At 40.5% G+C, this 21,443-nt stretch overlaps 2 protein-coding genes across 5 annotated transcripts in view; one reads left to right on the top strand and one right to left on the bottom strand.

Moving 5' to 3' along the window:
- The window catches only part of SUB1 (SUB1 regulator of transcription), a 484,727-nt gene that overhangs the window by 93,070 nt on the left and 370,214 nt on the right, over positions 1-21,443 (bottom strand). The gene's annotated exons all lie outside the window — the stretch shown is intronic.
- ZFR (zinc finger RNA binding protein) overlaps positions 7,999-21,443 on the top strand; it is an 86,366-nt gene continuing 72,921 nt past the window's right edge. For 2 of the 4 annotated variants that reach the window (XR_014309969.1, XM_082724482.1), the window contains exons 1-2: positions 8,022-8,161; positions 8,455-8,554. Coding sequence is in view for 2 of the 4 variants with exons in the window: in XM_082724482.1 (XP_082580608.1) it covers positions 8,125-8,161; positions 8,455-8,554 (137 nt within the window). In the remaining 2 variants the exon portion in view is untranslated. Of the gene's footprint in view, positions 8,162-8,454; positions 8,555-21,443 lie in introns of all 4 variants that reach the window. The other 2 variants (XM_082724483.1, XR_014309968.1) reach the window with 2 other exon arrangements.

Raw genomic sequence — 21,443 nt, forward strand, 5'->3', positions numbered from 1 at the left:
GGCTATGAAAATGTCCCTATCCCATGTGTGGTAGGCAGAATAATGGTCCCCTAATCTATATTCTCTTACAGGGCCAAACAAATTTGCAAATGTGAGTATGTTAAGGATCTTGAGATGAGGAGATTATCCTGGATTTCCCAGGTGGCCTAATATACCACAAGGGTCCTTAAAAGAGGAAGACAGGAGTGTCAGAGGCAGAGAGAGATCTGGAGATACTCTGCTGCTGGCTTTGAAGATGAAGGAAGGAACCATGAGCCAAGTAATGGGGTAACCTCTAGAAGCTGGAAAAGGAAATAGATTCTCCTCTGGGGCCTTCTAAAGGTATGCATCCCTGTGACACTTTCATTTTAGCCCACTGAGATTTCTGAACTGCAGAATTATAAAATGATATGTCTGGCTGCAGGTCAAGAAGTTTATAGTATTTGCTATAGCAGCAATAGGAAACTAATACACCATGTAAATACCCACAACAGTGTGTTCCCAGCAGAAGTAGCTCTCTACTAATCAGGTAGACTAGATGACCCATTTTTTGTATGTCAGCTGGCCTCTTTCCCAAGCCACTTCAATGTTAGCTTGAAGTGTATATGTAGTCACTTAATCCTCACACCAAATTTATGACATTAGTCCTATTATTATTTTCCCCATTTTATAGATTAGGAGAGCAGGCACAGGAGGTTGAACAAATTGGCTAGTCATATAATAAAGTCAGGATTTTAATACAGATCATCTGATTCTAGTGCTGTACCATCCAATATGGTAGTCATTAGCCACATTAAGGAGTTTAAGTTAAACAACACTAAAATTCTAGTTTCTACCACCAATATGCCCTTCAGCATCACTCATTAATTTCATATCAATCTCTAAATGAGATCACAGGGGCACCCGGGTGGCTCAGTGGGCTCAGGTCATGATCTCAAGGTCTTGGGATCCAGCCCCGCATCAGGCTCTCTGCTCAGCAGGGACCTGCTTCCCACTTTCTCTCTGCCTGCCTCTCTGCCTATTTGTGATCTCTGTCTGTCAAATAAATAAATAAAATCTAAATAAATAAATAAATAAATAAATAAGATCACAGCATGGCTTAGCCTCTTCTCCAAGCCCCTAAATAGCTATTCTTCCTGGCTATTTTGAATTCTGCATATTCTTTCAATTTCTTAGAATGTGTTACTAACACAAGGAAACCCTTACAGCACTATAGTTGAGACTTGGCAGCAGATAATCCATGCTGAAGTATCAAGGGAACTGGGAGGACTAAAACAGGTTGAACTTTTCATATGTGCCTAGTACTGTGCCAGGTGGTAGTTGGAGGAGTGTAGAGGGAGATATCAAAAATACATATCATAAAACCATTGTCCTCAAGAGATGAAAAACAGAACTACTCTCATTCATCCCACAAATAGTTATCAAGTGCCTACTATGTTCTTGCCATTGTTCTAGGCATTGGGAATATAACAGTGATAAAACAGACATGGTTCCTGACTCTGTGGTGCTTACCACATTCTCTCCCAGGGGAAAGAAAGACATCGAACAAGAAATGACAAGTTTGATGTATGTGAGGAAAATGCAAAGTATGGGATGCTTCAGAAAATAGAGAGTTGATAATATAAATACTCCAGGAATTTATGAATGGGATATAGCCATGTGCTATAAGTAATAGGCCATTTTTTACTTTAGCCAAGCGGAAATCTTCGTAAGGACTTTAGCAGGGGAGACGTGTTGGCCAGAGGTGTTTCAAGAAGGTGGTATGTCACAGAGGTTAGGCATTCTGGAATCAGGTTGGTGTTAGATTTAAATCCTGCCTCTGACACTTACTAGCTTTGTGAACTCAGCTTTATCATCTCTAAATGGGATACCCATAATAGTCTCTTCCTCAGATTTTTAAAAAGAGTATATTTATTTGTCAGAGAGAGAGATAGCAAGCACAAACAGGGGGAGTGGCAGGCGGAGGGAGGAGCAGGCTCGCTGCTCAGCAGGGAGCCCCATGAGGGACTTGATCCCCGGAACCTGACATCATGACCTGAGCCAAAGGCAGACACTTAACCGACAGAGATACCCAGGCAATCCTCTACTTCAGATTTTTTAAAAGAACGAATTATTGTAATGTATATAGTTCTTCTTACTATTATTAGTACCATTTTTCAATCTTAGGTCCTTTGATACTTATGTGGAGAATGGAATTGAGAGGATTAGATCCTTAGAAAGACCAATTAGTAGGCTGTTGAATGGCCTTGGCAAGAGACAAATTAGGGCAGTGGCTGTGCAGAGAAAGAAAACTTGAGATATTTAGAAAGGTTTTTTTTAGGTGTATACAGGAAATTGCTCTCAGGAGAACTGAAAATACGTCAGTGCAAAATTTTGTATTAGCCAGGGTTCTCCAGAAAAACAGAACCAATGCACAGGGATTATATATAAGAGGATATTTATTATATGAATTGGTTCACACTGTTATGGAGGCCAAGAAGTCTTGCAATCATCTATCTGCAAGCTACAGAACCAGGAAAGCTGGGAAAGAAATTTAATCTAAGTCTGAAGGCCTGAGAATCAGAACCAATAGTATAAATCCCTGTTGGAGCTGAAAGGCCCAAGAACCAGAAGCTCCAAGTCCCAGGGCAAGAGAAGATGAATGTCTCAGTTCAAGCTGAGGGAACAAATTCCCCAGACCTCTGCCCTTTTGTTCTGTTCAGGACCTTGACAGATTGGATGATGCCCAGTCACAGAAATGAGGGCATCTTAATTCAGTCTAGTGATTCAAACCCTAATCTCTTCCAAACACACCCTCACAGACACACCCAGAGATGATGCTTTACAGCTACCCTTGGCTCAGTCAGGTTGACACATAAAATTAGCCATCACAAATGTTCATAGATAGTAGTGTTATTCTTCCTAGCAAATAGAGGAAATATCCAAAATATCCACCAACTTATGAATGATAAATAGATGGGATAGATCCAAACTATGGAATATTATTCAGTCATAAAAAGGAATGAAGTAGCAATACATGCTATAACAGAAACTTGAAAACATTTGACTTTGTGAAAGGAGCCAGACACAGAAAGCTATATGTTATATGATTCCATTTATATTGCATGTCCAGTACAGATAAATACATAAAGACAGAAAAGAGGTTAGTCGTGGCCAGGGACTTGGAGGAACAGGGCCTGAGGAATGACTGCTAATGGTTTCAGGATTTGTTAATGGAGTCATGATTGCACTGAGCATTCTGAAGAATATCCTTACTACAGCACATTTCCAAGACTACACGGTTATTCCTCCAAGGGAAGGGAGGAGAGTAGAGGGGAAGGGAGAAAAGGAGAAAGGAGTGAGGGGAGGGGAGAGGATGGAAGAATTTAGAGGAAAATGCTTCCTGGTCTTTCACATCCCACCACCTGGAGTACCTCCTTCAGTTAAGGTTCTCTTGATTAAAATCAAAACTTTTCCAGGGCTCCTAGGAGGCTCAGTTGGTTAAACATCTGCCTTTAACTCAGGTCATGATCCCAGGGTCCTGGGATGAAGCCCCACATCAGGCTCCCTGCTGCCCCTCCTGCTTGTTTTCTCTCTCTCTCTCTCTCCCTGCCAAATAAATAAATAAAATCTTTTTAAAAAGTAATAAAATCAGAACTTTCCCTTTGAATCATGAACATTGTCCTACCCATTTGGCCCTTAAAATTCAGTCTGACATCTAGGTCAGCTCCCTCGCCTGACTTTGTTGTCCTCCACGTGCTGTCCGCTCCTAGCACCATCTGCCTATGTTGGTAAAGTCCCGGAATGCCTGGAATCTCAGCCTGTCCAAGTCATGCCCAGAGCTAGAGCCTCATTTCCTGTTCTTTCTTTGTTAGCCCCAAATGCAATCGCTGTAACTAACTTGGGAGACCATCATAGGTTCCAAGTGAGTTTCCTGGCCTTCTTGCTCCCTCCCTTGGTCATTGGGGAAACAATGACGCAGATGCAGCCTGCCCCTTGCCTCCCCTTGCATGCCTCATGCATGATCCTCTGTGCCCTACCCCTTTCCCAGTCCCATCATGGGCTTGAGCTTACCCTTCCCCTACATCCCATTTTTTGGCTTCTTCTCTGGGTGACAGGAATGGGAGATGGTTAGAATAACCAACCAACGTGCATAGTAGTTGCAATGAACCCCACATTGACCTAGGACCTTTACCTCTCGGAAGTTGTTAAAGCCCTATCACTTAGTGAGAGCTGAGATTTGAAGTCATATGGGTCTAGCTTCAGAGACCAAGCCCTCATTCTCCATGCCATACTCTCTTGGTATACAGAGTAGCTCATATACTATCCTTTCTGGCTGACAGGTTTGCATTTTAACAAGTCCTTTCAGGATACCAGGTCTCAATTCAAAGGTGTGACTAAAGGTGACTAGATGTATTGGGGGTGAGTTTAGGGACAGGCCTTCTCAGACCAGCTCCACCTTGTGGTTAATGGATCTGCCGATTAACGTTTTCTCATTTGCCTTCAGATGCTAACTGAAGTTCTTAATGATGACCCTGAGGCATTACAGGTTCCTGAAACTGCCTTCTGAATCATCAAAGATTAAGCTGTGCAATACCTGGTTCATTTATTCAATCCGTACTTACTGGGTGCCTATCACCAGGCACCCCATACTGGCACCCTGCCTTCATCGAGCTGTAGTTTGATGGCAGGAATAATGCTAACCAAACAATGGCGCAGTAAGTGCGAGATTGCAGCTGTCACAAAGGCAACTTAAGGAGGGATGCCTGAGGCTCTGAGAGCATAATCAGGGTCTGATGGACTAGGGGGTCAGAGAAGGCTGAGGAAGAATTGATCCAGTGGAGATCTTGAAGCATGAGGGTTAACTAGGTGAAGAGAGGAAGGAAGAGCCATCTAGTCAGACAAAACATGCAAAGTCCTGTGGTGGGAAGGGAGCATGGTAAAGAGAGGCCAAGGTAGCTGGAATGAAGAGGAGGAGGAGGAAGATGCTGGAAAAGGCTGGTGTGCCTGACTGCAAGGACTCTATAAGCCACGTGAAAATTTTGCTTGGTCCTAAGAGTGAGAGGAAGCACAGAAGGATTTGATCAAATTTGCATTTTGAACCCACCACTCTAGCTGAAGTGTGGAGAATGACAGCTAAGTGTAATTTTTTGTATTCCAGCACCAACCATTTCTGGACATGAAGGATGACAGATGTTATGAATGGCATCCTCCAATTAAGTCTCCCACCTGTTTTTGGCCTAGAGGATTACATATGACGATGTTGACTAGACTGGGGACATAAAGCCTCCCAGAGCAGAGCCACCTACTTTTTGGTTTTAGGTGACTGATTTGCATAGTGCATTCACTTACTAGAAGGTAGATTTTGAAAGGATTCACAATCATCCCGCCTAGTTCTTTTTACATAAATACTCTGTCCTTGACGTTGTTTTATAGAAGTGCTACCTCATTTATTTATTTATTTTTTTAAGATTTTATTTATTTACTTAACAGACAGAGATCACAAGTAGGCAGAGAGGCAGGCAGAGAGAGAGAGGAGGAAGCAGGCTCCCTGCTGAGCAGAGAGCCTGATGCAGGGCTCAGGGATCATGACCTGAGCTGAAAGCAGAGGCTTTAACCCACTGAGCCACCCAGGCACCCAGAAGTGCTACCTCATTTAACCGCCACCACAGTCCTGTGAGGGAGATGTTATTATTATTCTTGTCATAGAGGTTGAGAAAGATTAAATAATGTGTTCGGGTCATACTGCTACTAAATACGGAGGAAAAGGACCCAAGGCTTCTTAATTCCAAGCCCATCCCAAAATTCCTTCCTTGAATAAATCCATGCCAAGGGTAAGTTGAGCCCTTCCTACAGATTCTCTCTTTAAAGAGTACACTGTTGCAGACAATTTTCACCACGGCCACACTTATTCTGAACTCTAGGAACAGTTACCAAAGAGGCACGCCTTCCTCTTCCTAGTTGCCTGCTCGATCACTGGGGTGTGCCAGCAGCCTTCTTCCATCCTCTAAAGGCCTGCCAAGCAGCCAAGCATAAAATTGGCCTAAAAATAATCTTCTTAGGCAGGTGATTAACACCTGTCTTTTCTCCTCCAGTTTTATTCAAGTAGCCTAGTAACTAATAGTACAAGTTTATCAAAGCGGTTACAGTCAGTGCCTTAAAAGCTTTCTTGCTCCATGAAGTTCAAGACCTTTAAATGGGGTTCTAATATCCTATGTGTAGGAGACACTTTCTCCTAGCATCACACTTGGACTGCAAAAAGCTTTTGCCTAGAGAAACATCAGTATTGTCAAAAACAATGACATTGATTTTTCCCCCCAATGTTCTACATTTTCTCTTTTTTGAAATGAGTAAGAGGATAAATCAGGTTCTTAGAACTCATACATTTGTAGGAGGTGTGGGGGAGTCTGGTTGGCACAAGTAAGAATTGAAGTATTGTTTCTGCTATGGCATAAAAATGTGGGATAAAGCCCTAAACCTCATGAGTGAGTTCTGATTCACCCTTTGCATTTCTTTTTACTGCTCATGTTAAGCATTGAGGAGGGGCACCTGGCTGGCTCAGTTGGAGGAGCACATGACTCTTGATCTCCGGGTCATGAGTTCAAGCTCCACACTGGATGTAGAGATTACTTAAACAAACTTCTTAAAAAATGGTGAGATTATTTTTAAAGAATTAAGTAAATAAACAAACACTGAGGAGAAGCCAGTAGCGGAGGGTCTGGGGTATGGAGAAGATGAGGAAGAGGTGAAATGGAGCATTTATGCATTGTTCAGAGGCAGGAAGTAAGGGGGAAGGAAATCGTCCAACAGAAGACGGACTGTAAGAAGGAAGAGTGGGTGGAAATGAACGGGGAAAGTAAAGAGAAAACAGAGAGAAAGCAGAGGGAAGAAAGAAATGCTTGCATGAGGGAGAGTAGTCTTCCGTCCTCACCAGGAAAGATTTGGCATCCTTAGCAGGGACCTCTCTGAAGATCCTGTCTCCTTATCGCTCAGCTCCAGCCTCACTAACTTCTTGCTGCTCCTGCGCACTCCGGCTTTAGGGCCCTCCCTTTGCTGTCCTTCCTCCAGGTATCTACCAGGCTCTTTCCTCCCTTCCTTCAAGGCTCTGCTCAGGAGACTGTTCTGCCCACACTCTACAAGAAGCACCTCCCTCCTATCTTTATCTTTGCCTGGCTTTATTCCTAAAGCTGCAGTCACTGTCCGCTATACTACTTGGGCCTTGTCTGACACCCTCCTCCTTTTTCCCCAGAAGGTAAAAGGGACTTCCTTTTCTCCCCGCATACATCCCCCCGACATAGCCTGACACTTCAGTGGGGTGGGGGTGGGAGGGTTGAAGGTGGGGGGAAGAGGGTGTTCTGGAGGGATGTTTGGAGTTGTGCTTCCAGTCCAACAGACTAGCATTCTTTTCCTCTCCCCCCCCCCCGTCTTTCCCTCCCCGATTTTGAGGCTGGGAACAAGAAGAATGAGCGAATAAGGAAGTGTACAAATTCATCTAGCTCAAATTCTTTTTTCTTTTTTTTTTTTTAAAGATTTTTAAAAATTTATTTGAGAGAGCGAGTGACAGAGATCCCACAGATGGGGAGGAAAGGGAGAAGCAGGCTCCCTGCTGAGCAAGGGAGTCCCACGAAGCGGGGCTTGATCCCAGGATCCTGGGATCATAACCTTAGCCAAGGCAGACCTTAACCCACTGAGCCACCCAGGTGCCCCTCCAGCTCGAATTCTCACGAAGCGTGCGCAATCGAGAAGGACTGAAACAGAGCATTGCACGCGAAAAAGTGAAAGGGTGAAAAGTAAGAAGAGAAGGCTAACCGACGTCATTCTCTGTGGTCACTCTCCCTGATCCCCCCACGGCAGGACGAGGCGCTCCTCGCACTCTCCTCTATCGCCCCTGTTGCGGCTCCCTTCCCCGGTCACTTCCCGGTGGAGAGCTAGCTGCCAGACCGCCTTCTCCCGCCGGTTCCCCCAGGCCCGCCTCGGCCCGAGGCCCGGCACGCGCCCGCCAGAGCCGCGAAGGCGGCCGGGACTACAGCTCCCAGGGTGCCGAGCGCAGGGGGCGCCTGCGCAGTGCGGCGGGAGGTGGCGGTCTGTTCTCCGCTGAGGAGGAGCGGGGCAGAGGAGGGAGGCAGTGGGTGAGAGTTCAGAGTTCAGCAGCAGCAGCCCGAGCCCATGATTCCCATATGCCCTGTAGTTTCTTTCACCTATGGTGAGTATAATGTACCCCGCCGAGGTCCTTGCCCAGCCCCTTACCCGACCCGGGGCCGCGGGGAGACGCGGGGGTTGGAGCTGGCTCCGGGGAGGAGGCGGCGGCCGCCACCGGGGCGTGCGAGTGAGTGAGGGAGTGCGAGGCGGGAGGGGGAGGCGGCCGCGGCCCGGGCCCTGGCCCGGCGAGGGCGGCTTCTCACAGCGCCTCTCTCTCTCCCTTTCCCTCCCTCGGCGTTTCTGCCCCAACGCACCTCTCCTCCCGCCATGGGACCCGACTCTCCGTGCCCACCGCAGTGCCCAGCCGGCTGGGGGAAGATGCCAAAATGGCGACCGGCAACTACTTTGGATTCACCCACAGCGGGGCGGCGGCGGCGGCGGCTGCGGCCCAGTATAGGTAACGGCTCCCCGCCCTCTCCCTTCTTTCCCCCTGCTCGCTCTTCCGCCCGGATCCCGTCGACACGACGCCCCCGCGCCGGACCCCGCCCGGCGGCCCCGAGCCCCGGCCCGAGGCTGGCCGGGCCCGGCGGCCTCTCCCGCCCCGCGGGGCCCGGCCCGGCCCGGCCCCGCGGCGGGGAGCGGCCCCCGGGGGGAGGGCGGGACCGAGGGACGATCGAGGTGTTGAGACGTGGAGGGCCGCCGGGGCTTTCCGCGGCCCCGCAGCTAAAATGGCCTCCCGCGGCCTCGGAGCCCCGCCGCCACCTCCGCCGGGCCGGCTGAGCCGGGGGAGCGAGGCCAGGCTCGGATCTCCCCCCAGCCCCCGCCCCGCCTGTCCATTCCCCACCTCTAATCCCTCTCCCACTTGGGGAACGGAGAGGGTGGGCGAAGGGGAGTGCCGAGGCGCGCTGCCCACCGGCCTCTTCCGCGACGCCTCCCGTGCGCCAGTCTTCGCCCGGTGCTGCGGCCCCCCAGAGCCCAGATAACGTGTCGTTTTCTCGGGTACCTTCTCCTTCGGCTCCTCCTGTCCCTCCGCTCGGAGCGTGCAAACAAACTGCGGGTGTCACTACATTGATTGGGTTCCTTTAGTTTTTTTCCTCCGGGGAGAGATGTAAACATACCAACCACCTGTGAATTTGTAGTTGGTGGACTGGAAAAGATGTGCGAAGTTTCTAGTACTGGTAAATGAATCCCTGGCCTTGTTCTAACTATTGAGTTTTGGCGGGGGTGGGGGGCGGTAATAATTCCCCTTGGCGGGTCTTTCTCCCAGGACTGGGGGGGGGGTGCTGGGGGGGAGGTGCAAGTGACATTATATTGACTTACTCTGATGCATCCTATGAAATCTCTACATTAAGGGAAGTTCTAATTTCTGAAATGTCTGTAATTCATTATACATCTTACCAAATGAGAAAAACACGCTAGATTGTGTGTGTGTGTGTGTGTGTGTGGTCGTTGTTGCTTTTGAGTCAGTCTGAGACATTTTCTTTAGATTCAGACCATAAACCTACAGGGTTCCTAAGTGACAAGCTTTTTATAGAGAGATTATATTAGATAACTGTGTGTTAACTATTTGGTTAAACCCAGGTAATTTTTTCATCTCATTAACTTCATGTGTTGGGTTGTGTAATGGAAAGGACATCACTGGGAATCAGACCTGGCTTCTGTGTCTTTTTTTGCTCTTGAATTTATGACGTTGGGGACATACTTATTTGGGCTTTCATTTTCCTCATCTGTAAAATGAGATACTGGGCTATCTTGGGTAAAAAAGCCTGTGATTCTGAGAAAGTTGCCGTATTTCATGGAATTCTAAGATGCCATTTATTTGTAAAGGGTGACGTTATTTTATGTATCATTAAAAAAAATTGCTGCTAATTAAAATATAATACCATGGTTGCAACCCCATTGATTCTAAGAGCTGTTAAAATGTGTAAATGCATTATATTTACAAAATTGGTATTTTTATAATTGTTTTGAGTGTCTTGAATGTATGTGGCATTTTTTTTACAAATCTGTTCTATCTTGAGACATGTTCCAGAAAAAGGACTGAGATGACAAATTATTGGGGCAAAGTCTTGGGACTTTTTAGATATTAAATTCTTGGCTTATAAGTTGTGATAATTAAACTAACAAAGTGTCAGTTACTTTGATAAACACCTTTTAGACCAATAATTTTTGTGGGGAGAGAAAAAAATCTAACCATTTTCTTTTTCTGGGAAACAAGATAGCTAATCAGCATCTGTGCTATAAATCCTGTGCTACCAAGTACTATGTGTTCTAGACAAAGCTGTATTTAGCCATTAAAAATGTGACTTGTTTCACACAGCATTTTTTGTTGTTACTATGGGCAGAGTGGTAGATTTTAGGATTATTTACTTAGTAAAAATGTAGTGGGTTCTTTGGCAGTTCGAAGTATTTTTTCTATTGCAAACCTACAGACAGAAATGGAGGAAATGGCAACTTAAAGATACTTTTTATTTTTTTAATAAAATAGTTGGATGTATGTAATTTATCCTGGTATAGAAGATTAGTACAGAATTTCTGTATCAGATTTTTTCTTTGGCTTTGAATCTCAAGTTTCAGTAAACTGTAACAACCATCCAAATTACTAAATTGTTATGTGTATGTCTAATGAGGAAAGACTAGTATTTGGGCTATACTTACTTATGCATACATATGTCAGCAAAACTAATTGTTTAATGTGCTGTGTCCCTCTTATATAGATAAGGTACATGAAAAGTTGTTTGCTTTTAATGGGAAGAAACCAGGCCCAATACTGCTAATACTTTGGCTCAAGGAAGATAAGTAGCCAAAATAAAAGGATTTGCAAAGAATGCAGTGATGATGCTTATTTTTTTTCTGCCTAGAAATCGTTATAATGTAACTTAGATGGAAGACCAAGGCTTACTTTGCAAGTTTTTTGTTGTTGTTTGTGGGGTTTTTTGTTTTAATTTAAAGGATGCAAACTTGGGGAAATTTTAAGCGTTTACATGTGAATGATGTGAGTAGTTGCTATGCCTGTCGTTGAATACAGATAACTGAAAGTAACCTAAATCTTCATTGCATTCTGCTTCTTAGTTTTCTTGGTTATGTAGCTATGTAAAGCTCTGAATTCTGCTACTTCTAACTGTTAACAGCTAGATAAGCTAACTTTTTCATTTGTGTAATGCATATTAAATCTTTTTGTGATAAGCATTTACTTAGCCTTTGTGCTGCACATTCCATCAACTACTGAATATTTTTCTTCCTCTTTGTATTTTTTTTAAGTGAATAAACCTATTTCGCCCATTTGCCACTCTTGCAAATGCAATCTTTTCATTTTCTGACCTTTCATGTGCTTTTTACCCTTGGAAATGAAGAAATCAAAATATTTTAAAGTATTAATTTGTATGTGTTTATGTATGTGTATTCGGTAGAATTTGTGGGGCACAGGACAAAGCAGATCTCACGTACGGTGAAAAAATAGGATGGTTTCGAGGCAGAAAGGGGACTTGGTTGGGTATGTAACCTACTTTAATAGAGTTACCTTTTTTTGTTTGAGAAGATAGACTTACGGATAAATCTAATTTTGTGATCTTGGGAAAACGTATTTCAACAGTTAGGAGGACTTAGGGTAGCAAAGAATGTGGGGGAAGATAATCCCCAGTGGAAAAAAAGTTTTCTGATCGTTTCATTGGCTTAAAATCATTTTTTTTCACTCCTTCATTGGAGTGATACAGAGGTTCTCATTCAGAGAACCTCTTTCAGAGAGGAGTTTGTGGCATACACAAATATATTTATGTAATACATATGTATATATGTATATATGTAATATAAATATAAAGTAATCCATTATATTCCGCTATTAATAGGACATAAACTTTTTTTTTTTAGTTTTAAACAGCCAGTTTCCCTTTGTTATTTAGGAAAGCCTTAGACATCAATTCCTTGACGTTATCTAATCAAGCTACTTGTCTGTTAAAACCTGGATAATCTAAATCTTTAGCCTTTGCTTAAACTAATTTTCTTTGTCCTATATATACTTAGTGTATCACTAAATAACTTAAAGTTAGCGATTTGAAAAAACCATTTTGCAACTTTTTTTAACCCTTCTTATATCTAGTATTTATTGAATTCAAAGGCTTTAGGGTAGAGATTATATAAAGATGCAGAATAATTACTTTACCCCCATAGTCTTCGAGTCTTAGCAAATATTGTTAAATGGTAAATGTTTACGTGAATCCTGACTGTTTACTGGACATTAGTTTAATCATCTGCTACAAAGGCATCTCATCCAGTGATTCTTGAGATATCTTTACTATGTCTGTTCCTAAAAGATAATTATTCTCTTCACATCATTGAGATAGATAACTTGGGTAGGCTGATTAGCTGATGAATTTTCCTTTTCTCCTCCTCTTCCTTTTTTACTTTATTTTGAATGTAGTGGTAAGAAAACTATGTCTTGAGGAAAAAATAAGAGTAACACTGGTAAGGTAGAAAAGGAGTAATCACTCACGGAGAAGGTGAAAAACCAGGTGAACAGGTTTTCGAAACCAATCATGGTGATGGAAATTTACTGGCTGTACGGGGAAAAAAAAAAATTCTGCAACTGCTAATTATATCAGCTCTTTCATTGTTGAATCAGAGATCTTGGGATTCATATTGCATGAATGAGTTTGAAATAATGAAAATGTTCTAAAAGCATTGCTGCTGTTACATTAATGATACTTCTGTGATATTAATAGTTTTAAGAATAGTTGTGAGCCAAAATACTCCTGTATAGAACGTTTAAGGTGTGTGTTTGTGCTTTCCTAAATGGCTTTACCATATACTCTCATAAGAAGAGCATGAATTTGGAGCTTCTGAGACTTCAGATTTGAATCCAAGTTCTATCCCATCAGTCACTTGGCCAAATCACTTCATTTTTCTGAGACTGTTCCCTCAGTTAACTTTCCTTTGATCAAGATTATATATAAAACCTTCTACCCTAGTGCCTGATTTTCAGTAAGCATTTTACCTATGTTAGTTATCTATGAAGTATAGCTATTTGAATAATACTATAAGGATTTTTTTTTAAATACTATAAGGATTTTAGAGGAACTCCTTAGTTGATGTCTTTCATATACTTTATATAGTGAACATCATAATCTTAAGTTAAATGTTTTAAAAGTAGGTATTTGAGTATCAATTGATAGGTCAGTTTAATTGGGAAGGAAGGAAATTTTTTATTTGCAAGTGATAGACAAAAATATGAGATATAATAAGCATTCAGATTTTCTGGATCTAAGATTAGGCAAAAATTGGTAAAGTTACTATTTCAGCAATATTGAATTAATAAATTTCAAATTAAATCTTGTTTTTATATAGCCACAAAGCCTATTAAGTAGAAATAAAACAAATGAAATTTGCAGAACACTTAAGGAAAAAAATACATTAGGATATAAAGCCCATAAAAGACATAAATAAATGAGGATGGGCTGGGTTCATGGAGTGAAAAAAATCAATACCATCAAGTTAACAGTTTTCGGGGCACCTAGGTGGCTCAGTCGTTAAGCATCTGCATTTGGCTCTGTTAGTGATCCTAGGCTCCCTGCTCGGTGGGAAGCCTGCTTCTCCCTCTCCTACTCCCCCTGCTTGTGTCCCCTCTCTCGCTGTGTTTCTGTCAAATAAATAAATAAAATCTTATTTAAAAAATTTATCAGCTTTCTCCTAAGTAATCTATATATTTAATGTAATTCCAGTAAAATCACAACAGGTTTTTTGAGTTACTGGATCAAAAGAGATTCTAATGGTGGTGATGAAGACAATATTTGTCCAAAAGTAGTCATGACAGATTTGTAATAATATGACAAGCAAGGTCATATGTTACCACATACACAAACTTTATTCGGTATAGGGATAGACATAGATCACTGGATTAAAACTGAGATCCCAGAGATGGAATTATGAGCAGTTGGATTATAAGGTATAAATGTTTAAATAGACATATTTGTAAAACCAGCCAAGTTATTTTTCGGAAGTACACCATCAGGTTAACCAGAAGACAGAGCTTGGGGCTTGTAAGTGTAGTAATTGACAGATTGTGTTAGAATTAGTAGGTACATGATTAAAGGTGTGGAGTGCACCTACTATGCTCCAGACAATTTATGTCCTTGGCACTCTTACCTTAGAATTAGGGTCACTGTTCTGAGTATAGCATTTCTGAGTGTTGTGTGAAAGCTGTGTGCTTTCATGCATGTAGAGGACAAATAAAGATTAAATAAATATGACATTGGTTTTTTTTGTTTTAATATAAATCTTCTCATATATAATACATATGTTAAAATACATTTTTAGGGAGTAACACATGATATTTAATGAGTATCTACAATATGTGCAGTCTGTGCACTCAGGAGTTTACATTTATGTAAATTTATGATCATACCTGAATTTTAATGAAATACTAAAATGGGGAATTGGAGGATTCTGACTATGAAATTAGGGATATGCTTCATAGTCTTCCACGCAGAAAAATGAGGGAGATTATTTTATTATTTTTTTATTTTAAAGCATTTTATTATTTTTTTTCCTTAGGATTTTATTTATTTGAGAGCATAAGCAGGGGAAGCAGCAGAGGGGAAGGGAGAAACAGGCTCCTTGCTGATTAGGAAGCCTGACTTGGGACTCCATCCCTTGGATCATGATCTGAGCTGAAGGCAGATGCTTCGCCAGCAGAGCCACCCAGGTGCCACTGAGAGAAGATCATTTTAGACAGAGGAAATGTGTTGAGCCACGACAGAATTGTATGATGCTTGGTATGATTGAGAGTCGTTGGGTCTGAAGTCAGACTACCTGAGCTGAATCCTGGTACCCTATACCACTTGCCATTTGACAGTGGAGAAACAGTTTCTTGATACTTAAGTTTCTTCATCTTTAATCTGGAGATAATACTGTTCCTTACCTCATAGGATTGAGATTTTTAAAAAAATTCTCTGTTAAAGTGCAATATATATAAAAAGAACTGCACATATAATAGTATAGCTTGATGAGATGTCATATACTGAATATACCTGTATAACCAGCACCCAGATAAAAATAAAAACAATATTACCAGCATCCCGGGAGGCTTCTACATTCTCCATTGTGTTTTGAGGATTCATTAATGTAGTATTTGCAGAGTTCTGGAAACAGTCCCTGGCATATATTACATCCCCATTAATGTTAGCTATTATATTCAGTAGACCATTTGGAAATGAAGCTTAGGAAAGGGATAAGGGTTGGAAGTATGAATCTGGATATCATTTATATGGTAGTGATCCCCATTATATACAAGTGTATGAAATGCATCATTTAGTAAACATTTTTGAATGAATGAAAGAAAAAAAACAGAGCAGACTTGGAGAACATCTGTGTTTAAAGTAGGGCCAGAGAAAGAAACAAATACAGAGTAGGCAAAGAGCTATGAGAATGTCATAAAAACCAGAAGAAGAGAGGTAGTAAGCAATGTTAGTTATCAAATTATAGGTATAATTTTAATGGGTGGCCATTATAGAAAACCTCAAGTTTACTTATTTGGAACTACAGAAAGACTATGATAAAATTTTGCTTAAAGTAAGTTTTGTGGTCTCTATTAGGGCATGCACAGTGTCCCTGGAGGGAAAGGCCTTCTCCCTGTTTCCCCAGCCTCACTGTGAGGTGGATAAGGTTAACTTTACTGCTTGTGTCCTAGATCTTTTGTTAGAAACCTGCTTTTCTGTCCACATACTTGGACCTTCATCCTGGGGGCTAAAAAAAAAAAAAGTTTTGTGGTCTAATTTAGTATTCATATAAATTCTTGAGGGTCTTAGAGATCAAAGGGGCATAAAATATTGGGAAGCACTATTCTTGATGGATGAAAATAAAATTTTTAAATTTTTTTTATTTCTTGGAAAATATAGTATATAAAATGCATTACAGTGATAGGGTAGTCGGCTTTAACTCGGAAAGAATGTTTTTGAAAAGTTTGAAGAAATCTACTTTTTTGATAAGAAAAATAATATAGAAGCCATTTAAATAGTAACCATATAGATGAGGGCAAAGAATGCTCTGATTTATGAAGATGGCTTTATGATTTCTCTCACTCCAAGTTATACCCACCCCAAACCATTTTTTATTATAAACAGAATGCTCATCATAAAATGTAAATTCAGCACAACACTCTTGCTTACAATTTTAAGTGGCTATCCATTACTTTTAGAATATCTGGTTATCCTACTTTTAAGAATTTCAGGATCTTATTACACATTTGTAATTCGTTTCCCACATTTATGAAATCAAAAGACTTCTGAAAATACTCCTGGTGTGTTTGTAAAACATTTGACAATAAAAACTGACCTTAAGTGTTAGGAGGCTATTTTTAGTTTTGTTTCATCTCACTTAGTGTGAGTGTTCTTATCTTTCGCTGGGGAAATTTTTCTTGAGTTCAGAAAGTTATAGGGCATTTTGGTTTAATTGACTTATGGTATCTACCAGCTTTTCTTTCACTGGCAAAATTTTTCTTGAGTTCAGAAAGTTAAAGGGTACTTTGGTTTAATTATGGTATCTAACTTATGGCGTACATAATTAATTTTATGTACCCAGACGTTTGTGGGGTTTGATTTTTGAGCAGTTTTATTTACACATAGTTAAAAGGATTGCCATTTCATGACTTTTTCTTCCTTAGAGGTCTTCCAAAGAAAATCCTCTAATTTTTAAAAGTTAAGTAGTGTGGGGCACCTTGGTGGCTCAGTGGGTTAAAGCCTCTGCCTTTAGCTCAGGTCATGATCCCAGGGTCTTGGGATCGAGCCTCGCGTCGGGGTCTCTGCTCTGTGGAAAGCCTGCTTCCTTCTCTCTCTCTGCCTCTCCGCCTACTTGTGATATCTCTCTCTGTCAAATAAATAAATAAAATCTTTAAAAAAAAAAAAAAAAGTTAAATAGTGTTGGGGTGCCTGGGTGGCTCAGTGGGTTGGGGCCTCTGCCTTTACCTCAGGTTGTGGTCCCAGGGTCCTGGGTTCGAGCCCCATGTCGGGCTCTCTGCTCAGCAGGGGGCCTGCTTCCTCCTCTCTCTCTCTCTCTCTCTCTCTCTCTCTCTCTGCCTGCCTCTCCACCTACTTGAGATCTCTGTCAAATAAATAAATAAAATCTTAAAAAAAAAAAAGTGGAATAGTGTGCCTGGGTGACTCAGTTAAGCCTCTGTCTTCAGCTCAGGTCATGGTCCCAGGTGCTGGGATCGAGTCCTGCGTCGGATTTCCTTGCTGACCTAAGAGCCTGCTTCTTCTTATCCCTCTGCTACTCCCCCTGCTTGAGCTCTCTCCCTGCCAAATAAATAAATAAAATCTTTTAAAAAAAAATAAGTGGAATGAAATCCATTTTATTTTCCAATTACTATATGGATCCACTGGATCCTTTTTATAAGTCTAAGATTTACTGTATGATAAATGGTAAATGGATTTTATTTTTCCCTGTCTTGAAACATTTTGCTGTTTCATTATCTTGGGAATTATTTCCTTTTGTCACTTTTTGCCAACTACTCTAAAAAAGACTAATACGATAGAAAAATGGAGGAATGTTGGAATTACCTAGAAGGGTGGTACAATAGTAAAACAAATTGGTTATCCCCGGGGTGAATCGCCAGGTTTACACACTTCACAGCACTCACCATAGCACATGCATCTTTTATTTTTTTAAAGATTTTATTTATTTGAGGAAGAACAAGATAGCAGGGTAAGGGGCTTTCCTAGCAGGAAGCCTGATGCCAGGCTCCATCCAGGAACTCCAGGATCATGAGCTAAGCTGAAGGCAGACACTTAACCAGCTGAGCCACCCAGTCACCCAATTTTTGCATCTTTGAAGATGGTATGAAAGAAAGTAGAGACACTGCTTTTATAGTTAGCTTTTAGTTTTTTCCTTCAGCACAGCTGAGCATTCCAAATTGTCCATACTCTGTCCATATTGGCAGAGAAGAAAAGACAGGAAGATGCTTAACAATTATTAGATAAATAACATGAATGCAAAAAAACAGCATCACTCTAGACTAATGATGATAGTTAGTAAAATTGATTGTAAAAGCAAGATCTCAGACCAAAAATCTTCAGGTACAGTGTCCTAGGTGAAAATTTTTTTAACTGGGAAGTCAGTGAGTGAAAGATAAGTTTTTCTAAGGTTAAAAAAAGTAAATATGGTGTTTTTATCAGGTCAGTTAGTAAGAGTGACTTCATGGTGTAATATTCCATGAAAAGATCTCGAACATCTCAGTTTGCTAAAAGTGTATATGGCAGCAGTTCTTTCATCTTCTGTGATGTTTGTGCACCAGAATTTACTTCATATGATTTTTTTAGTGGATAGATGCTGAAGGCAGGTATGTATTCAAAGATAATTTGGAGGAGATCAATAGTGTAGAAAGGAAAAGACTGATTATATATTGATCATTCCAAACTTAAAATTGAAAATGTTTTGTGGTTATGGAGCAAAGAAGATGACTATCTCTCTTAAGGCCATCAAATGTTTTTTGTGGGTTTTTTGGGTTTTCGTTTGTTTTTGACTGAGCGAGAACGCACACAAGCAGAGGGAAGGGCAGAGAAAGAGGGAAAAGCAGGCTCCCCGCTGAACAGGGAGCCTGATGCGGGACTCAGTCTCAGGACTCTGGGATTATGACTGGGCCAAAGGCAGATGCTCTAACCCTAGCTGGGCCACCCAGGCACCCCAGTCCATCAAATGTTTTTAAAAATTTTGCAAGCATTGCATTTTGGCAGTGCAGGTACAAAAAGAAAAACCAGAAGAATGATAAGTTAGAATTCATTAGAGATAATATTTGAAATCTGCAGTCAGCATTTATGAGAGAGAAATGTTACAGATTCGCGCATGAAAGTTGATTAGCGGTTCTGTTCAGAGAACATGGTTCATTTTAAAACCAGGAGCAAATGGAATAAAAATTAGGGTCTACTGCTGCTTTTAAGATTTCTGATAGGTTTTATTATCATCGATGGTATTATTATCCCTTATTCTTGTGTACATAATTTGTCAAATGACTTCAGAAGTACAAAAGTGCAAAAGGTCCAGTGGATCCAGGTAATGGTAATGACTTTTTTTCTTGGTATACTATGAGTTATGGATCCCAAGAAAACTTAACAGTTTTCATATTATATAACATTTAACCACCCTGACCCACTAATAGTCTGCTAGTGTAATGTGTTAGTAATAATGTGTTAGTAAAAATTGTAGGATTTTATTTTATTTGTTCTAGTTCTTAGAAGACATTTAAATTTCTTCTAAAATTCTGCAATAGTTATTGTTTGAATAGTGTTGTAAAGATAATGGGAGCATGATATATAATATCAAGTGTACAGAATAAAGATGGTTTGTCTTTGGGGTGATTCTCTGAGGAAGTTTAATTTTGCATCTTTGTCACATCATAAAATATTAAATGTAGTATAAAGAAAAATCTGTGAATTGGTAGGTACATAAAATGCCATAATTTGACCTAGAAAATAGAAAAGTCCAACAGTGTTGAACATTCAGCTTGGACTAATGAAAAGACCAAATTGTATTTTGTATGCCATGAAAAGGAAAAAAGCGTTTTGTCTGTCAGTTACTTTGCCATTTTATCCAGAATTGAAAATAATGCACACACACAGAATATGTTTTCCAGGGGAGGAGAAACATACCCCACAATGTGAGTATAGAAGCAGTCTCGTTTTCTTGATTGAAACCTTGTCTCATTCCTTTTATAAGGTCAGAAATTGAACATCTGCTTCTGTTTTATAGTGGTTCCTCTAAAAATTTATCATGAAGATTTTATGTAGTTTAAAGTAAATCATTATCTTTATTTACATTTCTGAACAATACAGGGACTTAAAATGCTTTAGCTTTGATCAGTCCTCTGGTGATTTTTGTGCTATTATTGTATAGTATTTTACATTTTAACCCCACAACCCATCATTGTTGAATACCATTATTTTATATAGTCATTGATTATTTAAATTTGCCTTCATATTTCACTTTCTTAACATGACATGCATTCTGAGATCATTTTTATTCTTCCTAAAAAAAATCTTAAAGAATGTCCTTTAATATGGTTGTACTAGTAACAGGGGTTTTTTGTTGTTGTTGTTGTTTTAATCTCACCTTCCTCATTTTGGAGAAGTCCTCAGTCTCTGTTAGGCACTTTGTTTTTTCCCCTCTCGGTGCTTCTCTTACCTTTTTGGGGCTTTCAAATTAATCTTTCATTAATTTTGGGAAATCTCAGATACTCTTTTTAGATGTGTTTCCTCTATTCATTTTCTCCATTTGCAGCTCTCCTTAGATGTAACTTATTACTTATTATCCTATCCTCGTCGTTTTTAAGCCTCTGTTATTTTTCATCTCTTTGTCTCTGAGTGCATTCTGAGTAATTGTGGGGATAACTTTCTAGTTCACTAAGTTTTTTGTCAGCCATGTCTAATCAGTTATGTAATGCCTTTCTAAGTTTCTGATTATAATTTTTATATACTGTATTTCATTTCTGGGAGGTCTTTTCTTTTAAAAATTCATCTGGTTGGTTTTTTGGGTTTTTTTTTGTTTTTGTTTTCGTTTTTTAATCAACTTCATGGTCCTGAGTCTTAGTTTTGATAGTCTAATCGTTTACCTTTTTTAAAAAATTATTATTATTATTATTATTATTTTAAGTAGGCTTCACACCCAGTGCAGAGTCCAATGCAGAGTTGAACTCAAAAACACCTAAGATCAAGACCTGAGCCTGGGTGGCTCAGTCAGTTAAGTGTCTGACTCTTGGTTTTGGCTCAGGTCATGATTTCAAGGTCATGAGATTGAGCCTCTCATGGGCTCTGTGCTGAGGAGTCAGCTTGAGATCCTCTCCCTGTGCCCCTCCTCTCTCTCTCTCTCTCTCTCTAGTAAATAAGTAAAATCTTTAAAAAAAAAAAAAAAAAAGAGCTGAGATTAAGAGTCAGATGCTTAGTGGACTGAGCCACCCAGATGCCCCTTTTTTACTTTTTTAAGTTACTTATTTTATATTTTGTATTCAATAATTCTAGTGCTTTCAGGCTTTTCAAAAAAAATTTTTTTTTATTCTGCAAACTCTTGCTTCTAGTAACTTGTTTCCTTATAGGATTGTTGTGTTGTTTTTATTGAGATCTTCTGTTTCTTAGAACACTGTAGCATTTAGAGAGGAAAATGTATTTTCTGGCATGTGAAAGTACTATCAGCTCAGAGATCTACTAAACTAACTTCTTAGCTTGGAGTTTTCCTAGTCAGATAAGGTGAATTTGAGAACTCAAACCTAAGGGAAGGCTAACTTGTCATAAAGATTTGTCTCAGGAGGGGTGCCTGGGTGGCTTATTTGGTTAAGCTTCTGCCTTTGGCTCAGGTCATGATCCCAGAGT

Source organism: Mustela nivalis (assembly GCF_964662115.1).
Source record: "Mustela nivalis genome assembly, chromosome: 3".
Taxonomy (NCBI): domain Eukaryota; kingdom Metazoa; phylum Chordata; class Mammalia; order Carnivora; family Mustelidae; genus Mustela; species Mustela nivalis.